Source organism: Mustela erminea, chromosome 5, assembly GCF_009829155.1.
Source record: "Mustela erminea isolate mMusErm1 chromosome 5, mMusErm1.Pri, whole genome shotgun sequence".
NCBI lineage: Eukaryota > Metazoa > Chordata > Mammalia > Carnivora > Mustelidae > Mustela > Mustela erminea.
In genome coordinates this window covers 51,354,694-51,382,093 of record NC_045618.1, presented here as the reverse complement: position 1 = coordinate 51,382,093, position 27,400 = coordinate 51,354,694, and the positions used below count along the sequence as shown (strand labels likewise).

Below are 27,400 nucleotides of genomic sequence, written 5' to 3'. Positions count from 1 at the left end.
TAGACGGAGGAGAAATTTTCTAGAGGGAGGAGGGAAGAAGCAGGATTCTGGACCCATAAGCACAGGACAGAGAGGAATGGGATCTGCCAGTCAGAGGAAAAGTCATCCTAACTCACATTTCTTCTCCCCGGGCTTGTGGACCTTCATAGAATTGTGAGAATCACATCGGAAAGAGGATGGTTTTAAAAAAATAGACTTAAATCTTGAAAGGCACAATGAAGATCTAAATGGTTGTGAATGATAATTTTGCTCTTACTGCTTCTACTACTATCATTTTCTTATTTTCTTCCCTCTTCCCACACAGAAGAGATGATGCTGGATATTCTGGGACCATTTCTTCTCCTCCTGGTGCTGCTGGGATCATGGGGGCCAGTGCCACTTGCTGCTAGGCCTCCAAACCTCAAAGGGTTCAAGGGTTTGAAATTCAGCATGTAAGAGCAGGTCCTGTCCAGTGCAAGACAGAAATGCATGGGGCCAATAATTATACTCAGACTTGTAAACCTTCAGACACCTTTCAGCACGACACCTTCCAGAACACAGCTGCTACCTGTCTTTTGCCCAAGACAGACTGTGAGATTGCCCAGAAATACTGCCACTGGAGGGAGAATCATATTAACATGACTTACTGCTATCAAACTGGAGGGACAGGGTGACTGTCACTACAAGGCTATGCTCCAGAACCAGTTCTACCTTGTAAAATGTAACAAGTTTCAGCCAGGTTACCCTCCCAATAGTATGCTTCCTATACACTTAAACAGTACCAGATCACAGCCTCCTGGATTTTGATTAGACTAAGGTTCCCATTACTTTGCTTCACACTTGGTGCAGGTTCTCTTGTGCTCCCTTCTGCCTTTTTTTTTTTTTTTTCATTGTTGATTTTCCATGGTTCCCATAGAAGAAAGAAGGAGGGCAGTGAGAGAATTATGGGGCCATGATGCCAGACCAGAGCTGGGGACAAAAACAAATAGCATTCCTTTCTGCTTTGGAACTTTGTGTGTTTTGGAGAAGGACAATAGTGAAAGGGGCAAGGAAAGACCCAGGCCCCATATTTTTAATCTTGGAACGTCTTCCAAGTTTGTTGCATTCTGTTCCCAGCAATAAAATCACTTTATGCTGCATTGTAATGACCTTGAGTGTGTGTGTTTGGGATGCCTTTCACATCATTGCCAGCCTGGAGCCATCTAGATTGCATTTGCTGACATTCTTAGGAGAACTAGTTGGTCCTTGGGCATCCTTTGAGGTTAATCTGCAACCCAGAGCTCTCCCACTTCTCTCACCCCTGTGTTTTTTGGAACTTTTTAGCAAGAATATTCTCCATCTCATCAAACTCTACTCATAGCTTTTTACATATTTCCCTTGAAACATAAACCTATGTTTATTTGGAGGTGGCACAGATATTTCATAAAATGTCCACAGTACTTTCACACAGGTTCTAACCCTGACAACCAATGCATCCTACATCTTTACTCTTGGTTTCCATATCTCATCAGATAATTTTAAATGTCAGCAGTAGTAAGGAGAATAATCCCCTGTAGCCTTAGAATCAATTCTCCCATGATCTATTGCAATGCATGGAAAGAAAGCATAGATCAAGGAAAAAAAAATACAGTGGAGCTAAAAGCATGCATGTCTTACTTAAACACTGAAATCTCACGAAAGTAATGGTGTTTTTGAAGAGGTAGAAGACATAGAAATTAAGGGACTGGGATTCAGAAAATGCCTGAGATTAAGAACTTAGGTACAGATGTAGGGGAGGAAAAATAATTTTCCTTCTACCATTCTAAGTTCTTAGCTCTGAGCCCGCACCCCCAATATAAAAAGGCAGAGTAACAGGACAAAAATTATTTTAATTATATACATACATAGTGGACCCCCACAAAAATATGAGACTAAAAAGCAGCTATCCACCTGGGACTTATGGACCATCCTGGGCTAAGGAAAGGATAGGGATCTAGGGCTTTAAAAGTGGTAAAAGCAATTCACAAGAAGGTGAGAGGAGGAAAATTTTGTAAAAGGAAATTGGCCCTGGAATGAAGATGACTCTCCCAGATGAAAGTGATCCCTGTCATGGCTCACTTCCTGTACTGGACCCTTTTCTAATGTAAATTTCCCCTACAAAAGTGTAACCTCTACTCTGCTTTTAGAACTTCTCCTGGTCTACACTTTCTCACAATAAACAGCTTAAGATAATTCTTATGCCAAAAAGGAATATTTGGGATGGCATATTCTGCTACCCCTCATACCTTTCCATTTCCTTTCCAACTACTAACTCATTGGGTTAACAGTCCAGGGTAGGTCAAAGTGCATTGTAGCCTGATCTATCTTTGAGTAGCAGCCAAACATAATGCCTATCCGAAAGGCCACCTACTGAAGTAGTTATAAGTGTGTCAGTTATTTGTGCTGCACAATGGTTCTTTCCAAACCAAGCGATTCCTTTAATAGCTGTGCTAGTCAGACTCACCTTCCCTTATGTCACTTCTTTATGTCAGGTCTTAGAAACAAAGACAGAAATATGAAGTTTCAGGTTTCAAGAGCCTGGATTCCAAGGGTGCTAAATACTCAAGGCCCCTCTCAGTGGGAAGGCATGAGAAGGCCAGGACAACCTGGCACTTCACAAAGTGGGTACCCAGTAGGGGAACTTCTCTCATGGGACTTGAATCTGCCAATTTAGAGCAGCTTTCAGTAGTATTCATCTTAGTGTTGATATTTACATTGCATAGGTTCACAGTATTCAAGCCAAGTGCAGGGGAAGTAGACACAAGGATCTGTGTTCACATTAAGTAAGTACCAGTGTAGGAACATAGCATCATCCTCAGGGAAAGGGGTGCATTGACCTGATCAGTAATCACAATGGACTTATATATTGTATAAATATTCCTGGACACTTCAGCAGATTCTTGGAGAAAGTAACCTAGTAAAAGTCTGAATTTCCTTTCACCCAACCACTCAGTTACTCTACCTTACTCGACTATTTCTCAACAATCATTATTTATACATTAGGGAAGAACTCTGATGAGGGGATATTTAAAGTGAAACTTAAGAAATGAGGAGACAGTCACATAAAAGGACATTTCAGGCAGGAAAAAAATAACAAGTGCAAAAGCCCTGTAGCAGGAAAAGCTTGGCATCTTCTCTCCCCCTAAAGAGCCTGGTGGGGCTGGGGAGAGGCAAGGGGATATGAGATGGTGGTGACAAGGCATAGAGAGAAGAAATAAAATACCTAATAGAAGGAATCAGGTTGAGGTGTCAGTAGCTCTTGTATTTCTTGTCACAGAAATGGCATGGCCTCAGGAGAATAGGAAAAGGAAAACCTAAATTTCTTTTTTTTTTTAATTTTATTTATTTATTTTAGAGAGAAAGTGAGTGGGAACAGGGGAATGGGGTGGTACAGGGGCAGAGGGAGAGAGTATCTCAAGGTGATTCTATACTGAGCCCAGAACCCAAAATGGAGCTCAATCCCATAACCCTCAGACCATGACATGACCCTCAAGCAATGAGGGCTTCACTGAGCCACTCATGTACCCCAAGAAAGCACAGATTTCCTAAAGGAAGAGACAACATGGACTGTAGACTCTCATCTGAAGGAAATTTAAATTAGCTCACCACAAGGAGTCATGCAAGATCCAACCTGAGGGCCAGCAGTCAAATCCCAGGTCAACAGCTCTCTCCACACCTGAGAGTGAGGTGACATGTCTGAGGGGCTCAGAGGTCCCCTTGCAAAAGAGAGAAGTATGTAATGAGCCTCAGCACTAGACAGAAAGGAGTTGAGTGACACTTTCCCTGGAAGAGTCTATGCTAAGTGTGCCACTATTGGCAACAGGAAGTAGGAGCAGTAGGAATTGAAATGACAGCTGCAGTGGCAAAAACAAACTATGTTAAGTAATGACAAATTCTGTACAGATGTTGACTTACCGTCAATACTGAGGAAAGAGAAAAATTAATTGCATTCAAATGCAAACACAAAGATTTAGAATCATTATGACAGCAGCAGAGAAGGCTGGGAGACGGCCCACTGGACTGTGAAAGATAAATGTGGACTCTCCATCCATTGGATCTCTCTATACGGTTTTCTTCCTACCAAAAAAAGTGGAACAGGTGGGCTGGTCTTTGAAAAAATCAACATTCCCACATGTCAATGATCATGAAAGACCACTGATGGAATAAAGATCTTCTGTCTGAGTGTCCCCTCCTTTGCTGTGGACTAATTCCCTTCTTTATCAACATCATTTATCGTGGTCTGGTCAGTCTGTCCACACAGAATGGGCACAGCTTATCTGCTCTGGGCACATGGCCTCCATGTGCAGCCTGTCCAAGAACCCGAAAGCTTGTTCTCAGGACGGTTTCATTGAATCTGATCAATCACATGACCTGTCCGCACATTCTTGATTAAAATCAAGGTTGCCTTCTCATTTCTCTGCTTATGGCAAATCCTGAAACTGTGCCTGACCCACTCTAGGTCCTCCTGTGTAGAGCAATGGCTTTAATCTCCATGGTCACTCATCTCCACCTCCCTCTCATGTGCATTTGAGGGGTAGGGATGGTGTAGGACAGGGCTTGTGCCTGTCATGTGGAGGGCCCAGAAGTACAGACTTGGAGATTATGCATGCAGAAGCTTTTCCTGCATCACATATGCTCTCTCAGCTGTGTGCTTCCCCTAGTTCGGGTTCAAGGCCAGTGTCAGGTGTCACATTATTTGCCATGTGTCTTTAGCCACCTTTAATCATAACAGTTCCACTGTCTCTGTATCTTAGGTCTTTGAAAGTTTTTTTTTTAGCATTGACATTCTTTTATTTTTTTTTTCAGTATTCCAAAATTCTTTGTTTATGTACCATACCCAGTGCTCCATGCAATACATGCCCTCCATAATAACCATCACCAGTCTCACACAACCTCCAACCCCTCACCCCTCCAAATCCCTCAGTTGTATCTCAGAGTCCACAGTCTCTCATGGTTTGTCTCCCCCTCCAATTTCCCCCAACTCACTTTATCTCTCCATCTCCCAATGTCTTCCGTGTTATTCCTTATGCTCCATAAGTAAGTGAAACAATATTATAATTGACTCTCTCTGCTTGACATATACAATGGAGTATTATGCCTCCATCACAAAAGATGAATACCCAACGTTTGTATCAACATAGACAGGACTGGAAAAGATGATGCTGAGTGAAGTAAGTAAAAGTCTGAAATTTTTGAAGAAATCAGCATCACTTTTTAATTTTTCCTTCTAAATAGACATCATTTGGGGGAACAGTTAAAGATTCACAGCAAATAATAAGCAGAAGCCGAATTCTCACATACCCTGAGTCCCCATGTCTCCCCATGCACAGCCTCCCCCGTTGTCAACATCCTGCACTAGAGCAGTACATTTGTTTTAAATGACGGACCTACTTTGACACATCACCCAAAGTCCATAGACTCCATTAGGGTTCACTTTGGATGCTGTATATGTGTATATAACTCAGGTTTTATCTCTTGCTAGACTATCTTTTGTCAGTTTAATTTGTACATTCCTAATCTCTGAACCTAAGAGGGTGGAGGAAAAAGTTTCTTTCTCCACTCTGTTTCCTCCACCTAGTCCATAAACACATGTCCAGGTTGAACCCTGGCTCTTCACAACATTAACCTTTGTGCTCATTCGCACTCTAACATCTAATATAGTCTGAGAATAATACATCTAACACATCTAACATAGTCTGAGAATTATTTTGCCCATCCCACCATGATGAACTCCAAAAGTTTAGGATGTGTTTGCAGTTTTTCCCTTATCTCTACCCTACCCTGCTGAAGACTGATGATTCACAACTAAACCATAAAATCAGAGATAATGAATGTATTGTTGTTTAGTAAGTGTGCCGTACAGCAATGTATAAGCAGCACCACGTAGTTAGCCGTAAGCTATACTATGACATTGGGGCTCTAATTCAGGCCCATGCTTTTTCTCACTACATGATGTTCCACAAAGTCACAAATGAAGTTAAATGGGCATAGAGTCAGGAGCAGAAAGTGTTTTTGAGACTGATATGATAACATGCAGATATGCAGGCATATCTATTTGATCATCCCAGAGAGAGCCCTCTTCTCTTTCCTTAGACTCGTCATTGGACAAAATGAACTGATTATAAGGACCATCCTCTCAAGGGGCTGGAAGATCAGTGAAAGTTCAGGACAAACTCCAGACCTCTCTGACTTACTCCTACACCCAGTCTAAATACTTTTCACTGGAAGAGAGTATTTTCTGAAAGTTGATCAGTCAACAAGCACTCAGAAATGTTAAGCAAAACTACATTGTTCACTGAGAACTTAAGCCAAGAATGATTTCATTCTTCAGCTGTAACCCCAGTCATCTGAGCTGGCTGGCCATTTCCAGGTCTGAGATTCTATCCCCAATGGTCCGTTTTTCTGAGGCTTGGGTACATCTGAGAGATTTGAAGGTGTCTTGAGGCAACTTCCCCCAGGAACCTAACAGGAATTGAGATGGCTCTTGAGAGGCAGTTTTGGAGATAGGGCAAGACAGGGGACTGCAGATAAGATACCTCCTGCTCTGGATCTACTCCCTTCCTCTTTCTGTCCACTCTATTGTCTACCACGCAGAAGGGAGTAGCCAAAGGCAATCTTTAGGTGCAAGGTAAGCTGCATTGTTTAGACCCCTCTGCCTCCAGTCTTCATTCACTCCATTCGCTTCCTATTTACAAACTTGTCTGTCCCAGTTTTCCCCCAGGGAGACTCAGGTACAGCCATGTTTCCCACCATTGTCCCAATGAGTTATGCTAAGTTGTACATGGTTATCCCAAGGCTCTCTCGAAGGCGCTGCTTTGAATGCCTCAGTGCCTCCTGACAGCTACCCCACAGAAAATCTCAGTGTGTCTAGTATGATGTCCAAGCCCAGATCTGCCTGTGTTTTCCTGATACACCCATTCCATTTTCACTGCTTTCTGATTATCTATAAAGAGAGAAGTTATAGCATCTGGGTGGCTCAGTCACTTAAGGTCTGCCTTTGGGTCAGGCCATGATCCCCGGGTCCTGGGATCAAACCCCTCACATCGAGCTCCCTGCTCAGCAGTGAACCTGCTTATTCCTCTCCCTCTGATGCTGCTCCTGCTTATGCTGTCTCTATCTGTCCAATAAATTAATAAGGTCTTCTAAAAAAAATAAAAGAGAACTTTGAAACTTTTCCATTTATCCTTCCCTCCCAATCAGAAACTTCAATCACTGTCACCTCTACTGTCACCTCTACTACTAGATCAGAATTAAAAGTGAACTTTTAATTTTGACTCTTGAAGAAACAATATCAGTAGTGGTAATAATAATAACATTAAAATTCTTTTAGGGCTTACAGTGTGCTTTGAATAGGGTGACCCTATAATTTGCTGTCTGATTGGGACACTTTGAGAGTGAAAAGGGACATTATTATTTATTAGCCAAGAGAATGAGCATAAATAAGGATGTCCCTCGGCCAACAGGGGCATATATATGGTTTCATAGCTATGAACCAGTTTCACATGAGAGAGGGCTAAAGGAGCTCTCCATGGTCTCTCTTGTAAGGGCACTAATCCCATTCATGAGTGCTCCACCTTCATGACATAATCACCTCTCAAAGGCCTCACTTCTAAATACCATCCCATTGAGACTTAGGTTTTAATATACAAATTTGGGGTGGGGGTGGGGAAACAAACATTCAGTCTATAGCATCTTAAAATAAAGTATTTTATTATTCCTAATTTACAGATAAGAAAACAAATACAGAAGTTTATATATTATTGATCTTTAAAATCGTAATGCAGGACTTTTGGGTATTCATCTGCTTTCATCCAGAAAAATGCCAGTCGGTGTTGCAGGAATAATTAAAAAGGTGAACAGATTTCCACAGCCCCGTCCAAACACACACCAGTCGCTATGCATTTAAATTCTCTTTTATTAGTGCTTTGCCAATCCTCCAGCTTGTGTGTTTTATAGATGATGAAACTGAGGTCCAGAGAAGTGATAAAATTTTCCTGAACATAACATACCAGTCATGAAGCTGCAACTAATACATATGGTCTCCTCACTCTATAGACTCTAGTCAAATTCTCAAGAGTGGTTTATGGAAATGAAAATTATATTGTTATATACCTAAAGAAATTGTAAGGACCTACTTAGCAAGAGGCTTCCATTAAAATTAAACTGTCCCTGCTCCCCTTCCCCCAGGGGATTCCCTTAAAACAAGTCCCAGAAACTAGGTCCAGGTAACAAAGCCCAGATACAAGGGTGGGTCAGGCCAGGTGGAGACATCCGATCAGTGGGGGGGATGCATATTGTCTCCTTGGTTACCCAGGAGTATGGGCCCCGACCTTTGGGAGCCTTTTGGGCGCCAATCCTAACCAAGGTGTGATGGGCTAAATCAAATGTCTACTAGGGTAAATTTTAACTCAATTGGTCATCTACCATCATTGTGGAGCTTCCTGTGTCTGTTACAATCTCATTGGTCACCTGTGCATGGCCAGGCCCGACCGCATGGTCTTTGCCCTTAAAAGCTAGACTGTGAAACAGAGAAGGATCACCCTCTCTTGTAAGAGGTGCATCCCTGAACATTCGATTCTTGATGCTTGGCGTGAAATAAAGCTTTGCTTGACCTTCACTTTATATCAGTCCCGCTCCTTTAATCACGGACTCTTTATTGGGGCATAACATATGGGGGCTCATCCGGGATTAAATGACGAGAACTGAGCAAGCATCAGAATTTCTGGGAAAAGCCTCGAGGTAAGATCTCACAGATTTTACTCTGTGGGATCCGACGATCTCCAGGTGCTCTGTGAGATCGGTTGGTCTGTCTGGGTGGAGCTCCAGGTATAGCCCACCTGGGTGAAGCTGGACGCTGCCATGCTCCCCAGGGCTGGAGAGGATGTGGGGATGCCCCTTCCCTCCACTGGTAGATCGCCAGGGGGTTTGACTCCCCCTAGACAGTCAGGGGGTTTGAGTCCCCCTAGGCAGTCACCTAGGTGGTCAGGGGGTTCAAGTCCCCCTGGGCAGCCAGGGGGTTCGAGTCCCCCTAGGTGGTCACTAGGGGTTCTATTCCGCCTAGGTGTCCAGGGGATTCAAGTCCCCCTGGAAGGCCAGAAGATCAAAAGGTCCCCACCGGTGGCAGGTTCTGGGTAAGAACTCCTGGGCCTGCGGTTGTCTTTGTCTTGTCTTTTTGTTGTCTTCTGTGCTGTTGGTTTTGTTTGAAGAAATAGGACAAGCAGAGAGTAAGGGAACTCTGACTTTTAATGGCTATAACTGGAGCCAACTGGGGGTAGTCTAATTCGAGACAGAGACTTTAAGGAATATTCCCGAGTTTGTTTGTCAAAACAAACTTTGTTTTGGGGACATTCCTTGCCCTCTCTGGCCCGACGGGGACTACCTAGCGCCTCCCTCTTGCTGGTGGGAAAGCATGGTGGGTGCTCCTCTCTTGGAGCTGATGAGCCCTAGAACTGGGAACCCTTTCTCTGCATTCTGGTGGCACTTTGTTCTGTTCTTCACTGTCGGGAAACAAGAAGAGCACCCCCTGGACCTAATACCCCCAACGCCAGATCTTCCCACCCGGGTCTCAGGTAAACATTCAAAGTGGAGTGGGCCCAGGTGGAACGTAAATCAGTATTTGAACTAAGTTAAGTTTGTTGGGTTAATTAGGATGAACATGTCTTTTTGAGTTAACAGTAGTAAGTGTGAAACTTCAGAGTTTTTACTTAAAGTCAAGTAAGCTCGTGTTATTTGTTAAAATCTGTGTTAAATCTATTAGCAAAGAGATGACTAAACTGATGATTAATTGTCTGTCTCAAAGTTTTAATGGGTAATTCTTAAGGTAGCTTTCAAAGTCTTTGGTAACCTAAAACTTTAACCAAATGTATAAAATGCTAGAGCGCTGGTTGCTGGAACTAGGTTTGTGCTTTTGAAATCTGTTGGCAAACATGCTTTGTGCTTAACTGATTGATAAATTTGCCATCTAAAGAATTCTGTTGTAACAGTTCACAATTGGTTTATATTTAATCTTCAGTAGAGGTTAGGGTATTTCTAAGAGTACAAAATTCTGGCTAAGTGTAATTAAGACTGATGGAAATAAGGGAAACAACTCTGTAGAAAAGTAGGAAACATGTAAAAAGGAGAGAAAAAGACCAGATGCCTGATTCTGTTTGAATAATAAATAAAAATGGGCTAGGGCCGCTTTCTGAGCTAGATCCATTCCTAAAGAATGGAAGGGGAGACCCCGTGGGGAGAGGTGTCCTATCTATTTGAATCTGAAGAGTGCCTGACACTGTGAATGTGTCTGTATGGCTCCACTGCTTCCGCTACGGAGTCTGAGTGGGCTGCACCCTGAGTATCGCGGGGTGTCATATGGCATAATGGTCATCTACTCCAGAAAGTAGCCTGATCTGGGATTTATACGGACCGACCTTAGCTAAGATGCTCCTAAGTTCCTGTGAGGGACGTGAGCAGGACAGCATCTGAAAGATCCTCCTCCCTTTGTCTGCGACATCATTCATGGGAGGGAAACCCAGAAAACTCATATCTTAAGACTGCAGGCTTAAAAATTAAAAAAGGAAAAACATTGGTATAGAAAAGCTGGTTTTCTCTCTGTTTAAAAGGGCAAAGTTTTCTTCAGTTAATTGAAATGTAAATGGTCTTCTCTTTGACTGCCCAGAATTGTAAATGAGATCTCTTTGGCTCATAAGGCTTCCTGGATATGCAAGTTACTCAGCAAGTACTGATGCGAGTACCCAAATGCAACCCAATGATAAATCTTGGGTTGCATTTGGGTAAATGCTGTAATTATTCTAGAGGTTCTATACATTTCCTACAATTTTAATGTTTTGATAAGGGTCATCACTTGATATTTAACTATATATGTTCTGAGTTTTTTCATTTGTAACTGTGTAAGTTCTCTTGTAAGATGAATTCCGCCTTACAGGAAATTCATATGGGAAAACTTTCAGGACAAATACGGGTCTTTGATATGTTAAAATCCTGGGAACTGAAATGGGTAAAAATTTACAGAAATAAGGGCTACATTCGGACTAAACCAGAATTAGTAACATGGGACTAGATGGACTGAAAGGTTGTGATGTTGTGTCTTTAATGTTTTAAACATTGCTGTTTCTGTAATGTTTGCTCCTCTAGGCTAGGGAAACTTTTTCTTAAGTTATCTGTAACTAATAGAGATGTAAAGGTATTCATTTGTAAACAAATCAAGGCATTCAACTTTTCTCTCTATCTGAACCCTCTGAAACCTACTCAGTTAAGTATTCTTTCTTCCTTGGCAATCAGTCATTTGCATAAGTTCAATAAGAATCTTCTCCTTGTAACAGGACAGCATTGGAAACACTGGTCATTTTACCAAGGCTTTGACTGGAACATCATATTTGAAAAGACTCAGATATAACCAGCTTAAAGGATCTAAGGCTGACTTTATAAAACCTAGAGCCATAAAGCCCCTTGGAACTGTTGGCCTGATACCTTGCTTACAGAGTTCCCAGCAGCCTGACCAGGTGAGTAAAGAATGTCACTCCCTGGTAGGAGGAGGAACTTCAGATTACTTTGGGCACCTCAGGAGTTCACCCAAATCTGACAGGTATTGCAGGCATGTCTGATGGCAAATATGTGGCTTGGCTTCTGGCCCAGAGAGACTACTAAAAGTTCAACCTTGAGATTCCTTATGAGAAGTTCCAGCAAAGCAGATTCTAAATCTACATGATTACTTACTGTTCTTGCTGAGCTTATGTAAATTATTAGGCCAAGTTTGTTAAAACTGGACTTGTTTTTCAAATGAATAGGTCCTGATTTGGATATCTCTGGAAATGGTTATTTTAGAGAGAAAAAATGTTTTAATAACATGCCTTTATGGGTGTCAAATTCTAGATTAGATTGCTATTAAATGTTTGTTTACCTAAGCTAGACAGCTTAAGGTAAACTGCAGAGAAGTTGCACGATAACTCGTGTAGACGATCTTGCCTTTGCCAGTCAGTCAGCCCCAGATATAAGGAAGTAACTTCAGAAAATTGAAGAATTTGAAAGGAAGAATCTGACTGAGTTAGTGGAAATAATGGAAATAGCTGCTGAGGACTATGGGTCATGATTGCAGGGGACAAGACCTCTCTTACAGACTCTGCAGGGAAAAGGGTACCGGGTGTCAGCAATGAAAACACAGCTTTGTAAGAGCCACACCACTTATTTAGACTTTGGTCTCCATGAGGGAATTCCCTGGGATGGTGAGCTACTGCAGGCTGTGGATACCACGGTTCGCGGAGATGGCGCAACCTCTCTATGAACTGGCTAAGGGAGGACTCACTACAGTAGAGTGGACAGCTGAGGCAGAAGGAGCATTTCAGGAATTACAAACAGCTGTACTGAGTGCCCCAGCATTGGCCATCCCAGATGTTACCAAGCCCTTCCACTTGTATGTGGATGGAAAGGCAGGGGTGACTGAAGGAGTTTTGACTCGGACTCTGGGGCCTTGGCAAAGGCCAATAGCTTATCTTAGCAAGAAAGTAGATCCAGTAGCAGCTGGGTTCCCCCTTGACTGCGCATAATTGCTGCCACAGCCCTCCTGTCAAGGATGCAGGTACATTTACAGAAGTGGACTAAATTAGATTATGAAGGAGATTGGGCTAAGACTAGAAGAAATTAGTAAGCCAAATACATCAGGGCACTTATCTGGGGACACGCAAACTTAAGGAGCTTATGGGCAAGCAGTTCCAGATTTCTAAATTAGGGTGTATGGCTCAAGATGTGGTTGATAGATGTGCTCAATGTCAGGCAGTAAATGCGGGAGGAACTAGAATGGGAAGAGGGAAAAGAGAAAGAGGTAAGGAACCACGAATTTACTGGGAAATAGATTTTACAGAGATGAAACTGGGAAAATATGGGCACAGGTATATGTTAGTTTTTGTAGATACCTTTTCAGGCTGGGTAAAGGCTTTTTCTGCCGAACATGAGATGGCAGGAATGGTAACCAAAAAGCTACTAGAGATTTGGGTCACCTCTTGTGACTGGGTCAGACAAAGCCCTGCATTTGTGAATTCAGTCTCACAGGTATTGGCCAAAGCCATAGGCACTAATTGGAAACTACATGCACCTACCATCCCCAGAGCTCAGGGCAAGTAAAAAGAATGAATCAGACTCTTCAAGAGACCTTGACAAAATTAATTCTGGAAACTGGCGGTGGGTGGGTGGATATCCTTCCCTTCACCCTCCTCTGGGTGCAATGTACACCCTACTTAAAAAAGGTAACTGCATTTGAAATAATGTTCGGGAGACCTGCCCATTGCCCTCGATTACAAGAGATTGCTATAGCAGAAATGACTGATCAGTCTGTACTCCAGTCACTGCAGGCATTACAGTCTGTCTTAAAAGAGCCCATGCAGGGATCCGGACTGACCACACTGGGATGGAGACAGAGGTGGAGCCACACCCTTCCCAGTCCGGGGACTTGGTTTAGATACGTCGTTGCCACTGGAGGGGGCACCTAGAGTGGGAAACCTGGAGCCTTGCTGGAAGGGACCATTTACTGTCATCCTGACCACTTCCATGGCAATAAAAGTAGGAAGCATCAGGGCCTGGATTCATGAGGGTTACGTCAAAAGAGCTGAGGACAAGATCGCCCCCCAGAGGTGAATGCTGCTGCCAATGGACCCTGCTGATCCTGGACTAAAAATAGACTCAAAAAACAATGAGTTCATTAAATTAATTGTTGCCCCTTTTGTTAAGATATAGGCGGGAGGTATGAACAATTGCAAAATTAAAAAGGGGGGGGACTTAACTTACTGTTTCTCATAAAGGGAAGTGGGGGGCTCTGCATAACCTTAGGAGAGAAATACTGTTTCTGGGTAAATCACACTGGAGTCATTAAAACAGTCTAGCAGCTGTTAAAAAGGGGGGTATAGAACTGGCTAAAAAGTCAAAGACTTGACTAGTCTCCCAAGAAAAGGGGGCAATGTAAGGACCTACTTAGCAAGAAGCTTCCATTAAAGTTAAACTGTCCCTGCTCCCCTTCCCCCAGGGGATTCCCTTAAAACAAGTCCCAGAAACTAGGTCCAGGTAACAAAGCCCAGATACAAGGGTGGGTCAGGCCAGGTGGAGACATCCGATCAGTGGGGGGGATGCATATTGTCTCCTTGGTTACCCAGGAGTATGGGCCCCGACCTTTGGGAGCCTTTTGGGCACCAATCCTAACCAAGGTGTGATGGGCTAAATCAAATGTCTACTAGGGTAAATTTTAACTCAATTGGTCATCTACCATCATTGTGGAGCTTTCTGTGTCTGTTACAATCTCATTGGTCACCTGTGCATGGCCAGGCCCGACCGCATGGCCTTTGCCCTTGAAAGCTAGACTGTGAAACAGAGAAGGATCACCCTCTCTTGTAAGAGGTGCATCCCTGAACATTCGATTCTTGATGCTTGGCATGAAATAAAGCTTTGCTTGACCTTCACTTTATATCAGTCTCGCTCCTTTAATCACGGACCCAATTATTGGGGCATAACAGAAATGACAACTGTGATGTATGTCAAACTACTTGAGAGAAATTTTGAGAGATTGATATCACATTTTAATCTGTGTAATGAAGATAAATACTGCAACTGTAATTTAATGTATGGGAAATGATGTCTCTCAGTAATGGCTCACAGACACATTCTATACTGGATAACTGTCCCTGTTACCTAGAGGACAAACAGAGATGATGCAGACATTCTCAGAACCCAGTTTTAAAACAGGGGTTTGAGGCAAACAAGACTCAAGTCTCACTGCTAGGAGAAAATCCCATTGCTGGAAGGGACATTCTTCTGCTGCTCATATTCTTAGTCAACATCACTGTTTCTCAGCTGCATCCTCTTCCTTGTCTGGTACCCACCTCCCCCTTTCCACCAACCTCACAGACAAGACAGTCTCCTATTCCTTTACCCATGACAGCCCCCTTCGTGGAGCTATGCTCTCTCTCTGTGCTGTATTTTCACTGTCTTCTCCCATACTGACTCTTTCCTCAAGATGTACACCCCTTCATGTGACCTTCTCCCCAGCCATCCCCATCATGTTAGTGCACAAATTTGCTCCATCTCGTCACTGTCAGCCTCCTCGTTAACTCCATTTCTTTCACTCTGACTTTTTCTTTGACCTATTGGAATAAGGGGCTCTGAAAGTACTCCAGCAAATACTCTATTGATCTCCTGATTATCACATCTCATCATCTAATAAAATATTACCTTCTTAAACATTCTTAAAAATTGTAAGTTATCTATATGTATATACATATACATATATACATGTATATACATATAGATAACTTACAATATATACATATACATATAGATAATCTTACATGTACAAGATTATAGATAATCTTACATGTATTATGTGTACATAAATACACACATAGTGTGTGAGTATACTCTCTCTATATATATGCACATAGAAAGAGTGCTAATTTTTTTCTATCAATATTGTCTTTTAACTGTACCATTTAGTCCATTTACATAATTATTCATTTTTATTTTCCTCATTATTTTTATTATTTTATTATTATCCTACCTTATTTTGCCTTTCCTATTAGTCTCATTTGTCTGGCATTTCTATTTCCTATCCTTTCGTTGCTTCTTTTGGATTAATGGTGTAATTGTCTGTCATTCTGTGACAGCCATTAAAGCTGTTCAAAATAATTCTCTTATTCCAGGCACCTAGAAGGATCCTATTTCTTTGTCCTTTGCACTTAAATGTGACCATGAGGTTTTCTCCGGTCAGTGAAGTGTGAATAGAAGTGACATATGTCCCTTCCAGCAGAAGCATTAAGAGCTGTCCTCTGTGGTGCTGTATTTTTTTTTTATGTTTTATTTATTTACTTAGATAGAGACAGAGAGAAAGAGTGGGCAAAAGGCAGAGGAGGAGGAGAGAGAGAGAGAATCCCAAGCAGACTCCAAGCTCAGCCCAGAGCCCAACTCAGAGTTTGATCTTATGACCTGAGATCATGACCTGAGCCAAAATCAAGAGCAGGATGCTTAACCAGCTGAGCCACTGGGGCATCCCAGTGCTATGTTCTTTCCTCTGCCTCTTTGATTAAGACAGTGTGTGTCAAGAAGAAGCCTGTGCCAACCTGTTTTCCCAAGTGACAATAGCAGGCAGAGCCCCTAGGCTGGACCAAGATAGATATGTAGCAGGAATGACAAAGAAACTTTACTGAAATTTTGAGATTGTTTGTTACTGCAGCACAACTAGACTCTCCTAACTGATCCACAGTCTACTTATTCTCTGCTAGTTTGGAATTCAAACCCTGTGTTTCCCTTCTTTTCATTGCTTATCTTAGAAATTCTCAGATGCATACTAAACATAGAAAAGTCTAATCAATACTTTTAGTCATCTCTTGAACACTTGGCAATTCACATCACTTCCAAGTTATGTTCCTGACATATATTTTAAATTTATCTTCTTAACTCAACAAGATATTATGGCTTTATATAGTCAAACACCTTCTATTTGTCCACATATGTATCATCATCTTTTTTTATTCCTTCCTGAATTTCGTATTTCCACTGAGTAGCTTTTCTCAGTAACCTGATATCCATGCTTAGAAATTTTTTTAGTGGGAGGCTGCTTTAATGAAGTCACGAACTCCATTAGGTTTTGCTTTATTTTATTGTTTTGTCAGTATCCCTTATTTTATCTTCATTTCCAAGTGCCAGGGTAAATAATTCTATGTTGGTGTGTTGAGAAATCAAAGCCAGTGTATTGAATTAAGATGATGTGCTACAGAGGGGAAAAGCCATTCACATGGTCATGTTACACCCTCAGCATTCCAGCTGCCACTTTCGGGAAGTGAAAAACCCCGGGCGACATTTCAGGACATGGATACAGAAGCAAAGTTGTAAGATTTTTCCCATGCCCTGGTGACTGAGCCAGCCTGACATCCCTTGGGAGTTTGGTTTGACTTTAGTTCCTCTCCTCCTCTCTGACCTTCTAGGAGTGGTTGCTGTGGCCAAGAACTGCTGCACACCCACCTTCCACACGCAGGAGAGCTGAAGTGGCCAACACTGGGTGAGGTCGCAGGTCCCCTCCTCTCCCTGCGCAAGAAACATCCCCCTCCCAGAACCTAGGTCTGCCCAGTCTTCCAGCTGTGGGTGCCTGGATGCCGACCCCACCAGCCCCCACCCCCAGAAGAGGTGCTGTTGGAATTCCAGCCATGCCAGGACTCCTGAGGAGATAGAGTACCTCCCTTTGCCTGCTGCTCTGGAGATCACACGTTTATGTGCCCTTTGCAAACCTGCAAGAGCTATTTGTTTGTTGCAAATGGCCCCCCAAGATGAAGATGACTTTCCGGGGTTCAGGCATCATTGCCATAATGGCTTTCATTGTTGCTCCTTGTGAACCAGCAGACAGATGAGGTTCACATGATACTATAAACAAGACTCACCCTTCCCAGCAGTCCTGAAAAAAGAGTGGTGTAGATGATTCCCTACAATGTCCTTCTTTACAAGGTCCTTGGTTCCCTCTAAAGTGAAACCAAGATGCTCCTCCCACCTATCTTTCCTTGGAAGCCAAGCCCCTTTGTAATCTGTATAAGATTCCCTCCCCAGAGATCCGGGGATCACAGAGACTGGCCTTCTGCTCTGTCCTAGAGAACAAGCTAGACATCCAGGTCAGTGGCTGAAGAGATGATCTCAGGGACTCCTTCTATTATGCATTGATTGGAGGGACCAAGGTGGCTGAGGTTAGCACCAAAGAAAGCTTGGGCTGGACCAATATCAGGATGGAGCATGTGGGCTGCAGGGAACCAAAGGCACTGGGGGAGGGAAGCATTGCTCTTGGGAACACACTGGCATCCCTCTATGATGCTGGTGTTAGGCACTGGGCTGTTGCCCTTGTGTTGGAGGAAAACAGGCCTCCCTCTGTCCGTCATGATCCTGCAGGTCATGTGGTATTTCAGGGATGCCGATCAGCTCATGACTTATTCAAAAGGATTTGTTAATAAGCCCCTTGAGCACTGGGTATAAATATATTAATTTTTCAAATGTATTTTATTTTTCTGTCTTCTTTTTAAGATTTTATTTATTTATTTATTTATTTATTTGACAGGGATGGATAGAAAGCACAAGCAGAAGGGGCAGCAGAGGGAGAGGGAGAAGCAGGCTCCCCACTGAGCAGGGAGCTGGGTTCAAGACAGGGCTCGATCCCAGGACTCCCAGATCATGACCTAAGCCCAAGGCAGACACTTAACAGACTGAGCCACCCAGGGGCCCCCTCAAATGTATTTTAAATTTTAAAATCTCTAATATTCAGACACAGGACTGCAGGATTTTAGTTCACTATCAGGTCACTACCCAGAGGCAAAGACCCGCCTCTCTGCAGCTAGTGGGAGTTGAATGCTTTCCGACAAGAGTGTATGTAACTGTCACATTCCTTGGAAAATTGCACAGGAGAAGGGGTAGCTTTCTGGCTGACCAAAAGGGAGACTGTGAGCCAGGGAGGCCACAGGTAGGAGCTGGGGTTCTTTCTAAGGCAATGTTTTTTCTCCTCTCTCCTTTTCCCAGCTAGGCTCTTCCAGAGGAGTGAGACCACCATGGCTCAGGAGAGGTTCTTCATCCTCTTTCTACCACTGGTCCTGGTGCTGCTGGTGCTGGGCTATGTCCAGCCTTCTCTGGCCAAGGAAACGCAGGCTGAGAAGTTCCTGCGGCAGCACATGGACCCAGACACCTCCACAGTCACTGCCAGCTACTGCAATAAAATGATGAAGCTCCGGAATATCATGGTTGGAAATTGCAAGCTGGTGAACACGTTTATCCACGAGCCTCTGCCAGATGTCCAGGCTGTCTGCTTCCAGGGAAATGTCCCCTGTAAGAACACGAAGCCCAACTGCCACAAAAGCGGTTCCAAAATGCGCATCACTGACTGCCGCCTGAAGGAAGAGGCCAAATACCCCAAATGCGAATACGAGACCCAGCAGCTACGGAAATCCATCATCGTGACCTGTGAAGGGAATCCATACGTGCCAGTCCACTTTGACGGTTCTGTGTAGGTCTGCACCTGAGGCCAGAGCAGCGAGATGTCCCACCTCCCTGTTGTGGCACCTGCTTCTCCCCTCTCCCTTCCTGGCTCTGAGAGAAAGAACTCCATCCAGGGCTCCTGTCCCAAATACACATGCCTTCCTACCCAGGGCTTGCCCCTCTGTGGTTTGGGGGATGAGGGGGGCCCCGTGTAAACCACTTCCTGGACTATTTCAATAAAACACAGTTGCAACCACCTGGATTTCTGAAGCTGTTGCCATCTGGTACTGTCTGTGTGATTGCATTCCTGCTCGGGTAAGAACTGTAAATCTGGGTAGATTTCGTAAGCATCGAATAGAATCATTACGTGCCTTTGCTCCTGACTTTTGGTTCTCGGTGACCTGAGATCATTCCTTTTCTCAGAGATGCCTTGTTGTCAAATATGAAGATGTTAATTATGGGCTATTTGAGATGAAAGGGAGCTACAGTCTGGGACTGTCCTGCTGGGTGAGCTGATGGAGGGTGAGCTCAAATACCGAACTCTCTGGCATGGAAGGAAGGACAGGGTGACCTCAAGAAAGCCTGGCTCAGACCTTGGCTGGGAGGACATGGGGCTGAAATTATGATCCTAAATTTTCCTTTTCCTTTTATTGAGTGAGCTATTACCAGATCACAAAAATGGCCATCTCTTAGTTGGAAAGTCAGAACGTTCCATTTAGGAGCTAGAAAGGTCTGTAAGGATTATTAAATTAAACAAAAATAAGTAGATTTTGAATCATGTATCCACTTTAATGGATTGGGCCTGCCTAGGACGTTGCAGAAAAAAATTCTAATAAGGGATGTGGTTGAACAGTAGCCTCTGTTGAAGGCAGGATGGAGGTAAATGTGTGTGTTCCACTTGCCATCCCTGAGATAATGTAATCCCCACTTTTACAGAGGAACGGCCTGAATCTCAGAAAGGGTAAGAGACTTGCTCATGGTTGCTGCTTCCTAGTGGCAAAACTGAGACTAGACCCCAGGTCTCCTGGCCTCCAGTCCTTGTTCTTTCTTCACCACAGTGGACTCAGGAAGAAAATCCTGCACTCTCCCTTTTTTTAAGTGCAGTAGAGGAGGGCACCTGGGTGGCTCAGCCTGTTAAGGGGCTTACTCTTGATTTGAGTGCATATCATGATTTCAGGTTCCTGGGATGGAGTCCCGTTTGGGCTTTGTGCTCAGCGCAGAGCCTGACTGGGGTCTTCCTCTCCTCCTCTGCCCCTCCCCTGCCTGCACCTTCTCTCTTTCTCTCTCTTAAATAAATAAGTAAATCTCTAAAAAAGAAGTAAGGTAGAGGAGATTATGGATATGGCATCAAGGAAGTAGGTCTAGGGAGACCTGAGAAACAAGATCAGAAAGGATGGCATAGTAGGGTACTTAGTTCCCTTGGTTCTGTTAACCTCCTGTTCTGAAAAGTTCACTGATCAAATCACTCAGGAGGAGGAGGAAAATAATTTTTTCTCACAGGAAACGTAGCTTCACTTTTCCAGAATTCTACCTTTGTCTTTTGGGCTTTTAGGAATGGCAGGTGCACTCCATGTCAGCCTTGATATTTTATTTAAGTTCCCTAGTGTGATGTCCAGAGCTTGTAGTTTTTGCAGCATCCATGCAGTCCTGAAATTCCTTCAGCCAGCCTAGACACACAGAGATGTCAAACCATCAATTCTTTCCTCAATAATTTTTTTTCTTTTTCCTTTCTTTTTCTTTTAAAGATTTTATTTATTTATTTATGAGACAGAGAGAGAGCACAAGTAGGGAGAGCAACAGAGGGAGAGGGAGAAGCAGGCTCTCAGGGAGCCTGAGGCAGGGCTCGATCCCAGAGACCTTTAATGTCTGCCTTTGGCTCAGGTCATGATCCCAGGGTTATAGATGGAGCCCCACCTTGGCCGCTCTGCTCAGTGGGGAACCTGCTTCTCCCTCTCCCTCTGCCTGCCTCTCCCCCTGCTTTGTGCTCTCTTGCTCTGACAAATAAATAAATAAAATCTTAAAAAATAGAAAAAGAAATAAACACAGTTTGCACCTGGAGATGACAGGGGTGTGAAAGGTGAGAAAACCATTGGAACAGAGGCTAGTTCCATCTGTCACATTCTACAAATACATTTTGTTAAGGAAACATGACTACCTAGGAAACAAAGCCCTGACAAGCCAGGTAGTTCAGTCTGGATGATATACCCTTATTAGAGATGAGACTCAGAGGCAGCCTGAATGGGCAGAACCGACCTTAACCCTATCGAACCCTGCCTCCCTCTGAGCAGCAGTGCCCAAGGAAGAGCCCTGGAGCTTTAAAGTAGCCCCTCAGGACTCTGCTGCTCCCTGCTATCACCACCCTGTCTGGGCCTCAGGACAATCTCTAGCATGGGGAGAGTCAGAACTACCTTGTAGTCTGGTGTGAGGGTTCAGTGAGGCAATTCTGATAAATTGCCTTACAAATGGGAACTTTCAATCTGCTCCAGAGTATGTTCCAAGTGAATGTACAAATAAGTTAGCTGTCCATCCTAGTACCTTAGTTTGTCCGCCATATACTAAAATGGCTATCATTTTAACTGTCTCCAGCATTAAAAGACCAAAGTCTAATCCAATTGATACTGACCTCTCAGATACCCATTACAAAAAAATAATCATAATCATAATAAAAATAACTACACGGTTGTGCCCAGAATGTTCACTTTTCCTAGGCTTCCTTAGGTCTGGTAACAGCAAATGCATCTGGAAGGGTTTCCTATTGTCAACCCATAGCCCCTGGAACCCACACTCATGCGGGAGCTTCAGAACTTATCTCCAGGGAAGACCGGTAGCACACAGAGGGACTTATGGACAGCATGCGCACTACAGATAAACCCATGGGCCTTCGGGCTGCTGTTTTGCTCCAGTATATTCCTCCTAATTGGTTTATACTCGTAAGAGTTGGCAAAAAGCAGAATGTCCTGAACATGGGACTGATTAAAATATGATGCATATCCTTACAACAGAATACTATGCAAATAGAACCAAGTACACTTTTGCTACTGACATGAAATAGGTTCAAAATATATTCTTAATGGGAAAGAGGAAATAGTGTACAACATTGCATATAAAATGTTATTATTTGTGACACAAAAAGAGGAGAGAAACACATGCACCAGTATACATGTTAATTCACTTTTTAAAAAATGTTTTCTTTATTTACTTGAGAAAGAGAGAGCCTGTGAACAAGGGAGGGGGCAGAGGTCAAGAAAGAAGCAGACATCCCACTGAGCAGGGAGCCTGACCACTCAAGACCAGGGGCTCCAATCCCAGGACCCGGGGATCATGACCTGAGCTCAAGGCAGACATTTAACCCACTGAGCCTCCCAGGTGCCCTGTCAATAAACTTTTATTTTTATTTATATTTTTGGTAATAATATATTAGTTTATTATTATTTTAAATTTTTTCATTTAAAGTCAACTAATTAACATACAATTATTGTTAGTTTCAGAGGTAAAAGTCAGTGACTCATCAGTCTCATATAATCCCCAGTGCTCATTACATCATGTGCCCTCCTCAACGTCCATCACCCAGCTACCCCATCCCTCTACCCCTCTCCCCTCCAGAAACCCTCAGTTTGTTTTCTATGATTAAGAGTCTGTATGGTTTGTCTCCCTCTCTGGCTTCCTCAGGTTTTATTTTTTCCTCTCTTCCCTTATGATCCTCTGCTTTGTGTCTTAAATTCCACAGATCAGTGAGATCATACGATAATTGTCTTTCTCTGAATGACTTCTGTCACTTAGCATAACGTCCTCCAGTTCCACCCAGTTGTTGCAAATGCCAAGATTTCATGTTTCTGATGGCTGAATCATATTCCATCAAATATATTAATAACATTTAATACTTAAATCTGTGTAATAGATAAAGACGGTGAAGGGACATAAAAAACTGAACTGCGTCTGGAAAAGAAACTGGGGCCTAACAAACAACGACCAAAGGAAAACATCCTTTTTACCAGATTTATTTCTCAGTGTTGCATTTACGCTTACCATTTCCATAGATATAAAGGAAAAAGTCAAAGATACTACCTCACTGCAGCCCCTTCTCGGTCGGTAAGGAAGATCCTGGTAATAGAAAGTCCAGACAATGACGTTAGGAAGAAAACTTAAAAGTACCACCGTGATGAAACCTTGAGCTGACCCGGACACCCCCACGTGTCACCCCGCAGCAGCCCCGCAGACAGAAGCACACATCCCTGCCTTTCACACAACTAACCACCGTCATGATGGAGAGTTCGTGGTACAGAGTAGGCGCTCTTTATCTGAAGCCTATTGGCTTACTTTCCTGCAGTGTTCCTCAGTGTCAGCCATTTTGACAATCAGGCCCGTAATTCTGCAGAAACAATGAAACTAAACCTTAAAAGGAACGTGGAGCTCATCAGGTAGCATTAGTCTCTGACTCACTATTCTGACCACTCACTTGTCAGAAAGACCTCAGCAACCATGGAAGAGGGAGTGTTCTAAGAGGCTAAATATGGCTGATATCGTGTATGATTCAAGATACTAATGTTCTTTCAATGACAAGAATTTGGCACCATTACTTTTGCAGTCAGCAAGCATATAAAAGTCTAGAGAAAGAAACAGCCCAAATATCAGCCCTCAAACGAATCCCTTTCAAGCCAGGCAGCAGTTTGGAAAAGACACAGGCATGTTGCCACAGAGGCCCCAAGATGGATGCATCAAATGCCCTGAACTTGCTTTAGGATTGTAGGGCTGCATCAAGGACCAAGCCAACACCCAGGGTCCATTCACATCACACTGAGCTTCTGACCGAGTTCAGGACAGGCTATTACAGAATATGGCAACTTGGCAAATTCAATCTTTTAAGTTGAAGAAACTTGAGAAAGGACAGGTACAGGAAAGACTTATTGACCTTCTCTGGAAGCAGGTCATTAAACCCTCCTGGGAGAGGGTTTCCTACACCCAGAGGAAAGGAGTGTCATTATCTGCAAAAATGGAGAGACATCTTCCTAAATTGCACCCAATTAGTACACTTACCTTGTACCTTTTATTCTAGTGCATCTTTCCACCACTTTCCACTTTTCCTCAAACCTGGCATACACACACTCAGGTTTAACCACTTCTTTAGAGCTTTATTTCCTTGGGAAGGCTCTCCTCTCACCTTAAACCTATGTGAAATAAATGGGAATTCTTTTCTCTTGTTAATCTGTTTGTTGTTTGTTTGTCTTTTTCATTATACAGTCCCAACTGAGAACATAGAAGAGTAGAAGGAATGGATGTTATTCCTCCACTACACTTGTAAGATTTGGGATAATTTAAGAGAGATAGGGAGGAGAGGTAGATTCTTCCAGTTGTGTCCTCCCCAATATGTCTTGTACTTTACTTCTGGTAGCAGATAGCCATTCAACTGCCTGTTGAATGGCAGTTGAAAAGTAGAAACTTTGTTTCAGGAATCAGGTAGAAGGCCAGTCATAGGAACTTGGACAGTGGGTGAAAATCAGTGTCAGCTAAGAAAAATGGTTCTCCACTAGGAATGGATATGAGATTCACCATGGAGCTCATCAAACACAAACATGCAAAAAAGACCTCCTTCCCAGAGTCTGTTTCAAGAGGCCTGGAATCTAGGCCTTCTTAAAAGTCTCTTAGGCACTTCTGATGAAAAGGGCCAGGGTTGGGAACTCAAGTTAGGCACAGGGAAAATCTGATACTGTTTACCTCTGCTAGTGGGCTCAGGTGCTATCAGGGTGCTATCCAGTTGTGGGACTGGAGAGAAGGGAGGGGCTTGTGGCTGTAGAATAGGATACATGAGGGCTAGGCACACAGACAGCTTGTTTGGCTTGGTTTGGTTTGGTTTGGTTCTAATTAAGTAGCCTTAATTCTTCAGGGAAGTTTTAGGTTTACAGAAAAATTGAGTAGAAAAAAATAGAAAATTCTCTTGTGCTTCTCCCTCACCTGCTTTCCTACCCGCACAGCCCACAGTTTTCCTATTATCAACATGTTCCTTGGGGTGGTCATTTTCCTATAATTGATGAGCCAATGTTGATGATGGCTAACTAAAGTCCACAATTTAATTATGATCAATTCTCTGCATTATGTATTTCTATGGGTTTGGACAGTGCATAATATCATTGTAGGAGAAGAAACCATCTTCCTCAGCTGTCGGAGGCAGGCCCCTGGCCAGGGCGGCCTCCGCCATTAAAAGATGGCGCCTGGCAAGTTGCCAGGTTAGGATTGCCTCGTGAGACTAAGCGGAACGCCCAAAGAGGAAGTAAACAGCATTGGTTGCTAGCGAAGTTGTTCGTTTAGGTGCACAGCCTGATTCGCTCCCTCCTGTACCCTGCTCACTGACTGGTCATGTAAACGTATATAAGTTTGTAGACTTGCGGAAATAAAGAGAGAGAAGATACATCTGAACTGGAGCTTCTTGTCGTCCTTGCGGGTCGAGGACGATACTCAGCTCTCTTATGGTTTCTGACTGGGTCTCAAAATTGAACTGACAGAGATAAGTAAGAGTAAAGCATACAAATTCACTTAAACTTTCACATGTACATGGGAATCTCTATAAGGGAATGAAGACCTGAAATAGCAACCAGAGCTGGAAGCTTTTATACCCTTTTGACAAAGACACAATACATTTTGGAGACTTGACAGGATAAAGGGGTTTGGTTTATGGGTAGATGTGGGGAATAAATAACTAGAAAGAAAAGGGTTAGTATAACAAGGTTTGTTTCCGGATTCCTCTGGTGCCACCTCTGGCTGGTAACATTGTCTCCAGGAAAAGAATTTCCTGCCTTTAGGCAAAAAAGGAGAGCCTTTCCTGCATTTATGGATTCTTAACTGCCTTTAGTACAAAATATTTATTTGTGTCAAAGAGCCATAGTTTGGGTTCACAGAGTCTAGTTTCCTTCAGCATGAACAAAGATTATCTCCTCATGTACTTAGATTTAATTTGATTCCCTTAAGCAGAGTTTTGTAGTTTTCCTCATATTGATTTTATTCATTTTTTAGTAGATTCATATCTACATATTTCATTTCTTTTTGGTATTAATGTAAAATTTCTTTTCAAATTTCAACTGTTCATTGCTGGTATCTAAGAAAGCAATTGATTTTTGTATATTAACCTTGTATCTTGTGATTTTGTTCTGAAAAGACATCGTTTTTATCCTGTAGATAACTAAGACATTAAGAGCAAGAGTGTTCCCCTATTCTACTGATGCTCAAGGAGTACTAATCTGGAAGGGATGTGTAGAACAGATTGGAAGGAAAAGAGGCTAGAGGCAGGAAGTCCCTGTAGGAGACATTTTTGTGAGCCCTCCAAAAAACAAGAAGATTCCAAGTAAGTGTATTACAGCACCAGTGGAAAAGCAAGAACAGACCGAAGAGGCAAATACCCTAAACTGGCCTTTCTCCTTCATGCCTATGGGTCTCTGTTGCCAGACTCCAACATGTCCGTGTACCCAATGTGCAGCAAGCCAAATTCTGAGACACTGGATTTAAAGCAAGGAAAGCTTTGTAGTCTAGAGAGCAGCCCAAGGAGAAAGAAGGGGATCATTCCCAAAGCTGCCTTGCCCTCTTGCCCTGTGGATCTATAAGGGACAACTTAACACACATGAAAGGAAGCTAAGGGGTTTCCTGACACTCGTTGGGAGGTCCTTGAAAAATCTGGAGATAAGCATTCTTCTGGACAGTGAGGCACAACTTGGGATCTGGAATTAGATACATCAAGATACAGGTTTCTGTATGGTCCCTGTTATGTTTCTACAATCATTAGGTACCGCAGGGTAGAAGTAAAAGGACAAAGTTAATGATTGGTTGTGCTCAAGGTTAAGAGGTAAGGAAAACAGAGGCACCTGTGTGTCTCTGTCATTTGACCTTCCAGTTGGCTTCCACTCAGGTCTTGATCTCATGGGTGATGGGACTGAGCCCCAATAAGATGAAGTGCTGCTGGATGGGGAGTCTCCCTCCTCTCCCTTTGCCCCTCCACTCACTCGTGCCCTCTCTCTTTTTCCTCTCTTTCAAACGAATAAATAAGTTTTTCAAACAGAGTACGTAACACATAATTAAGTAGGAAACAACATAACTTAGACCTAAGTGTACCACACAAACAATAACATTACAGTGATCCTTATGGTTTCAGAATGGGTCCAGGAACCAGCTTCTGGCTTCCTCTTACATGCAGTTCCCTCATGGGATGCCATAACCATCCTCTTCACCTAACTTCTTATTAATCCGAAAATAAGTTCAGGTGTCAGAGCCTTCTATCTACCAGCTCCTCAAAGCCGCCTGGCACCTCCTCCACCACAGCCAAAAGAGCTATTTACAGTTGTTAATATACGTGTATTTCTCTATTTATCTGACCATCTCCCTCATTAGATTATGAACTCCTGAATCTGTAAGGGACAACTTACACACATGAAAGGAAGCTAAG

At 43.1% G+C, this 27,400-nt stretch overlaps 1 protein-coding gene across 2 annotated transcripts; it reads left to right on the top strand.

Moving 5' to 3' along the window:
- The first annotated feature begins 12,792 nt into the window (after positions 1-12,792).
- Positions 12,793-19,063, top strand: LOC116590807 (ribonuclease pancreatic-like). Of its 2 annotated transcripts, XM_032343129.1 has the most exons (3): positions 12,793-12,814; positions 16,956-17,029; positions 18,523-19,063. In XM_032343129.1, exon 3 carries the CDS (start codon positions 18,552-18,554, stop codon positions 19,005-19,007), a length of 456 nt encoding a protein of 151 aa, XP_032199020.1. In that variant the 5' UTR covers positions 12,793-12,814; positions 16,956-17,029; positions 18,523-18,551; the 3' UTR covers positions 19,008-19,063. The 2 variants fall into 2 exon arrangements, with proteins under 2 accessions (XP_032199020.1, XP_032199019.1); XM_032343128.1 differs by lacking the exons at positions 12,793-12,814; positions 16,956-17,029 and adding an exon at positions 17,570-17,630 and having other exon boundaries at positions 18,527-19,063.
- Positions 19,064-27,400: the final 8,337 nt, after the last annotated feature.

What these genes read in the sequence shown, in the direction of transcription:
- LOC116590807 (XM_032343129.1), top strand. Translation starts at nt 18,552, where the DNA reads ATGGCTCAGGAGAGGTTCTTCATCCTCTTTCTACCACTGGTCCTGGTG.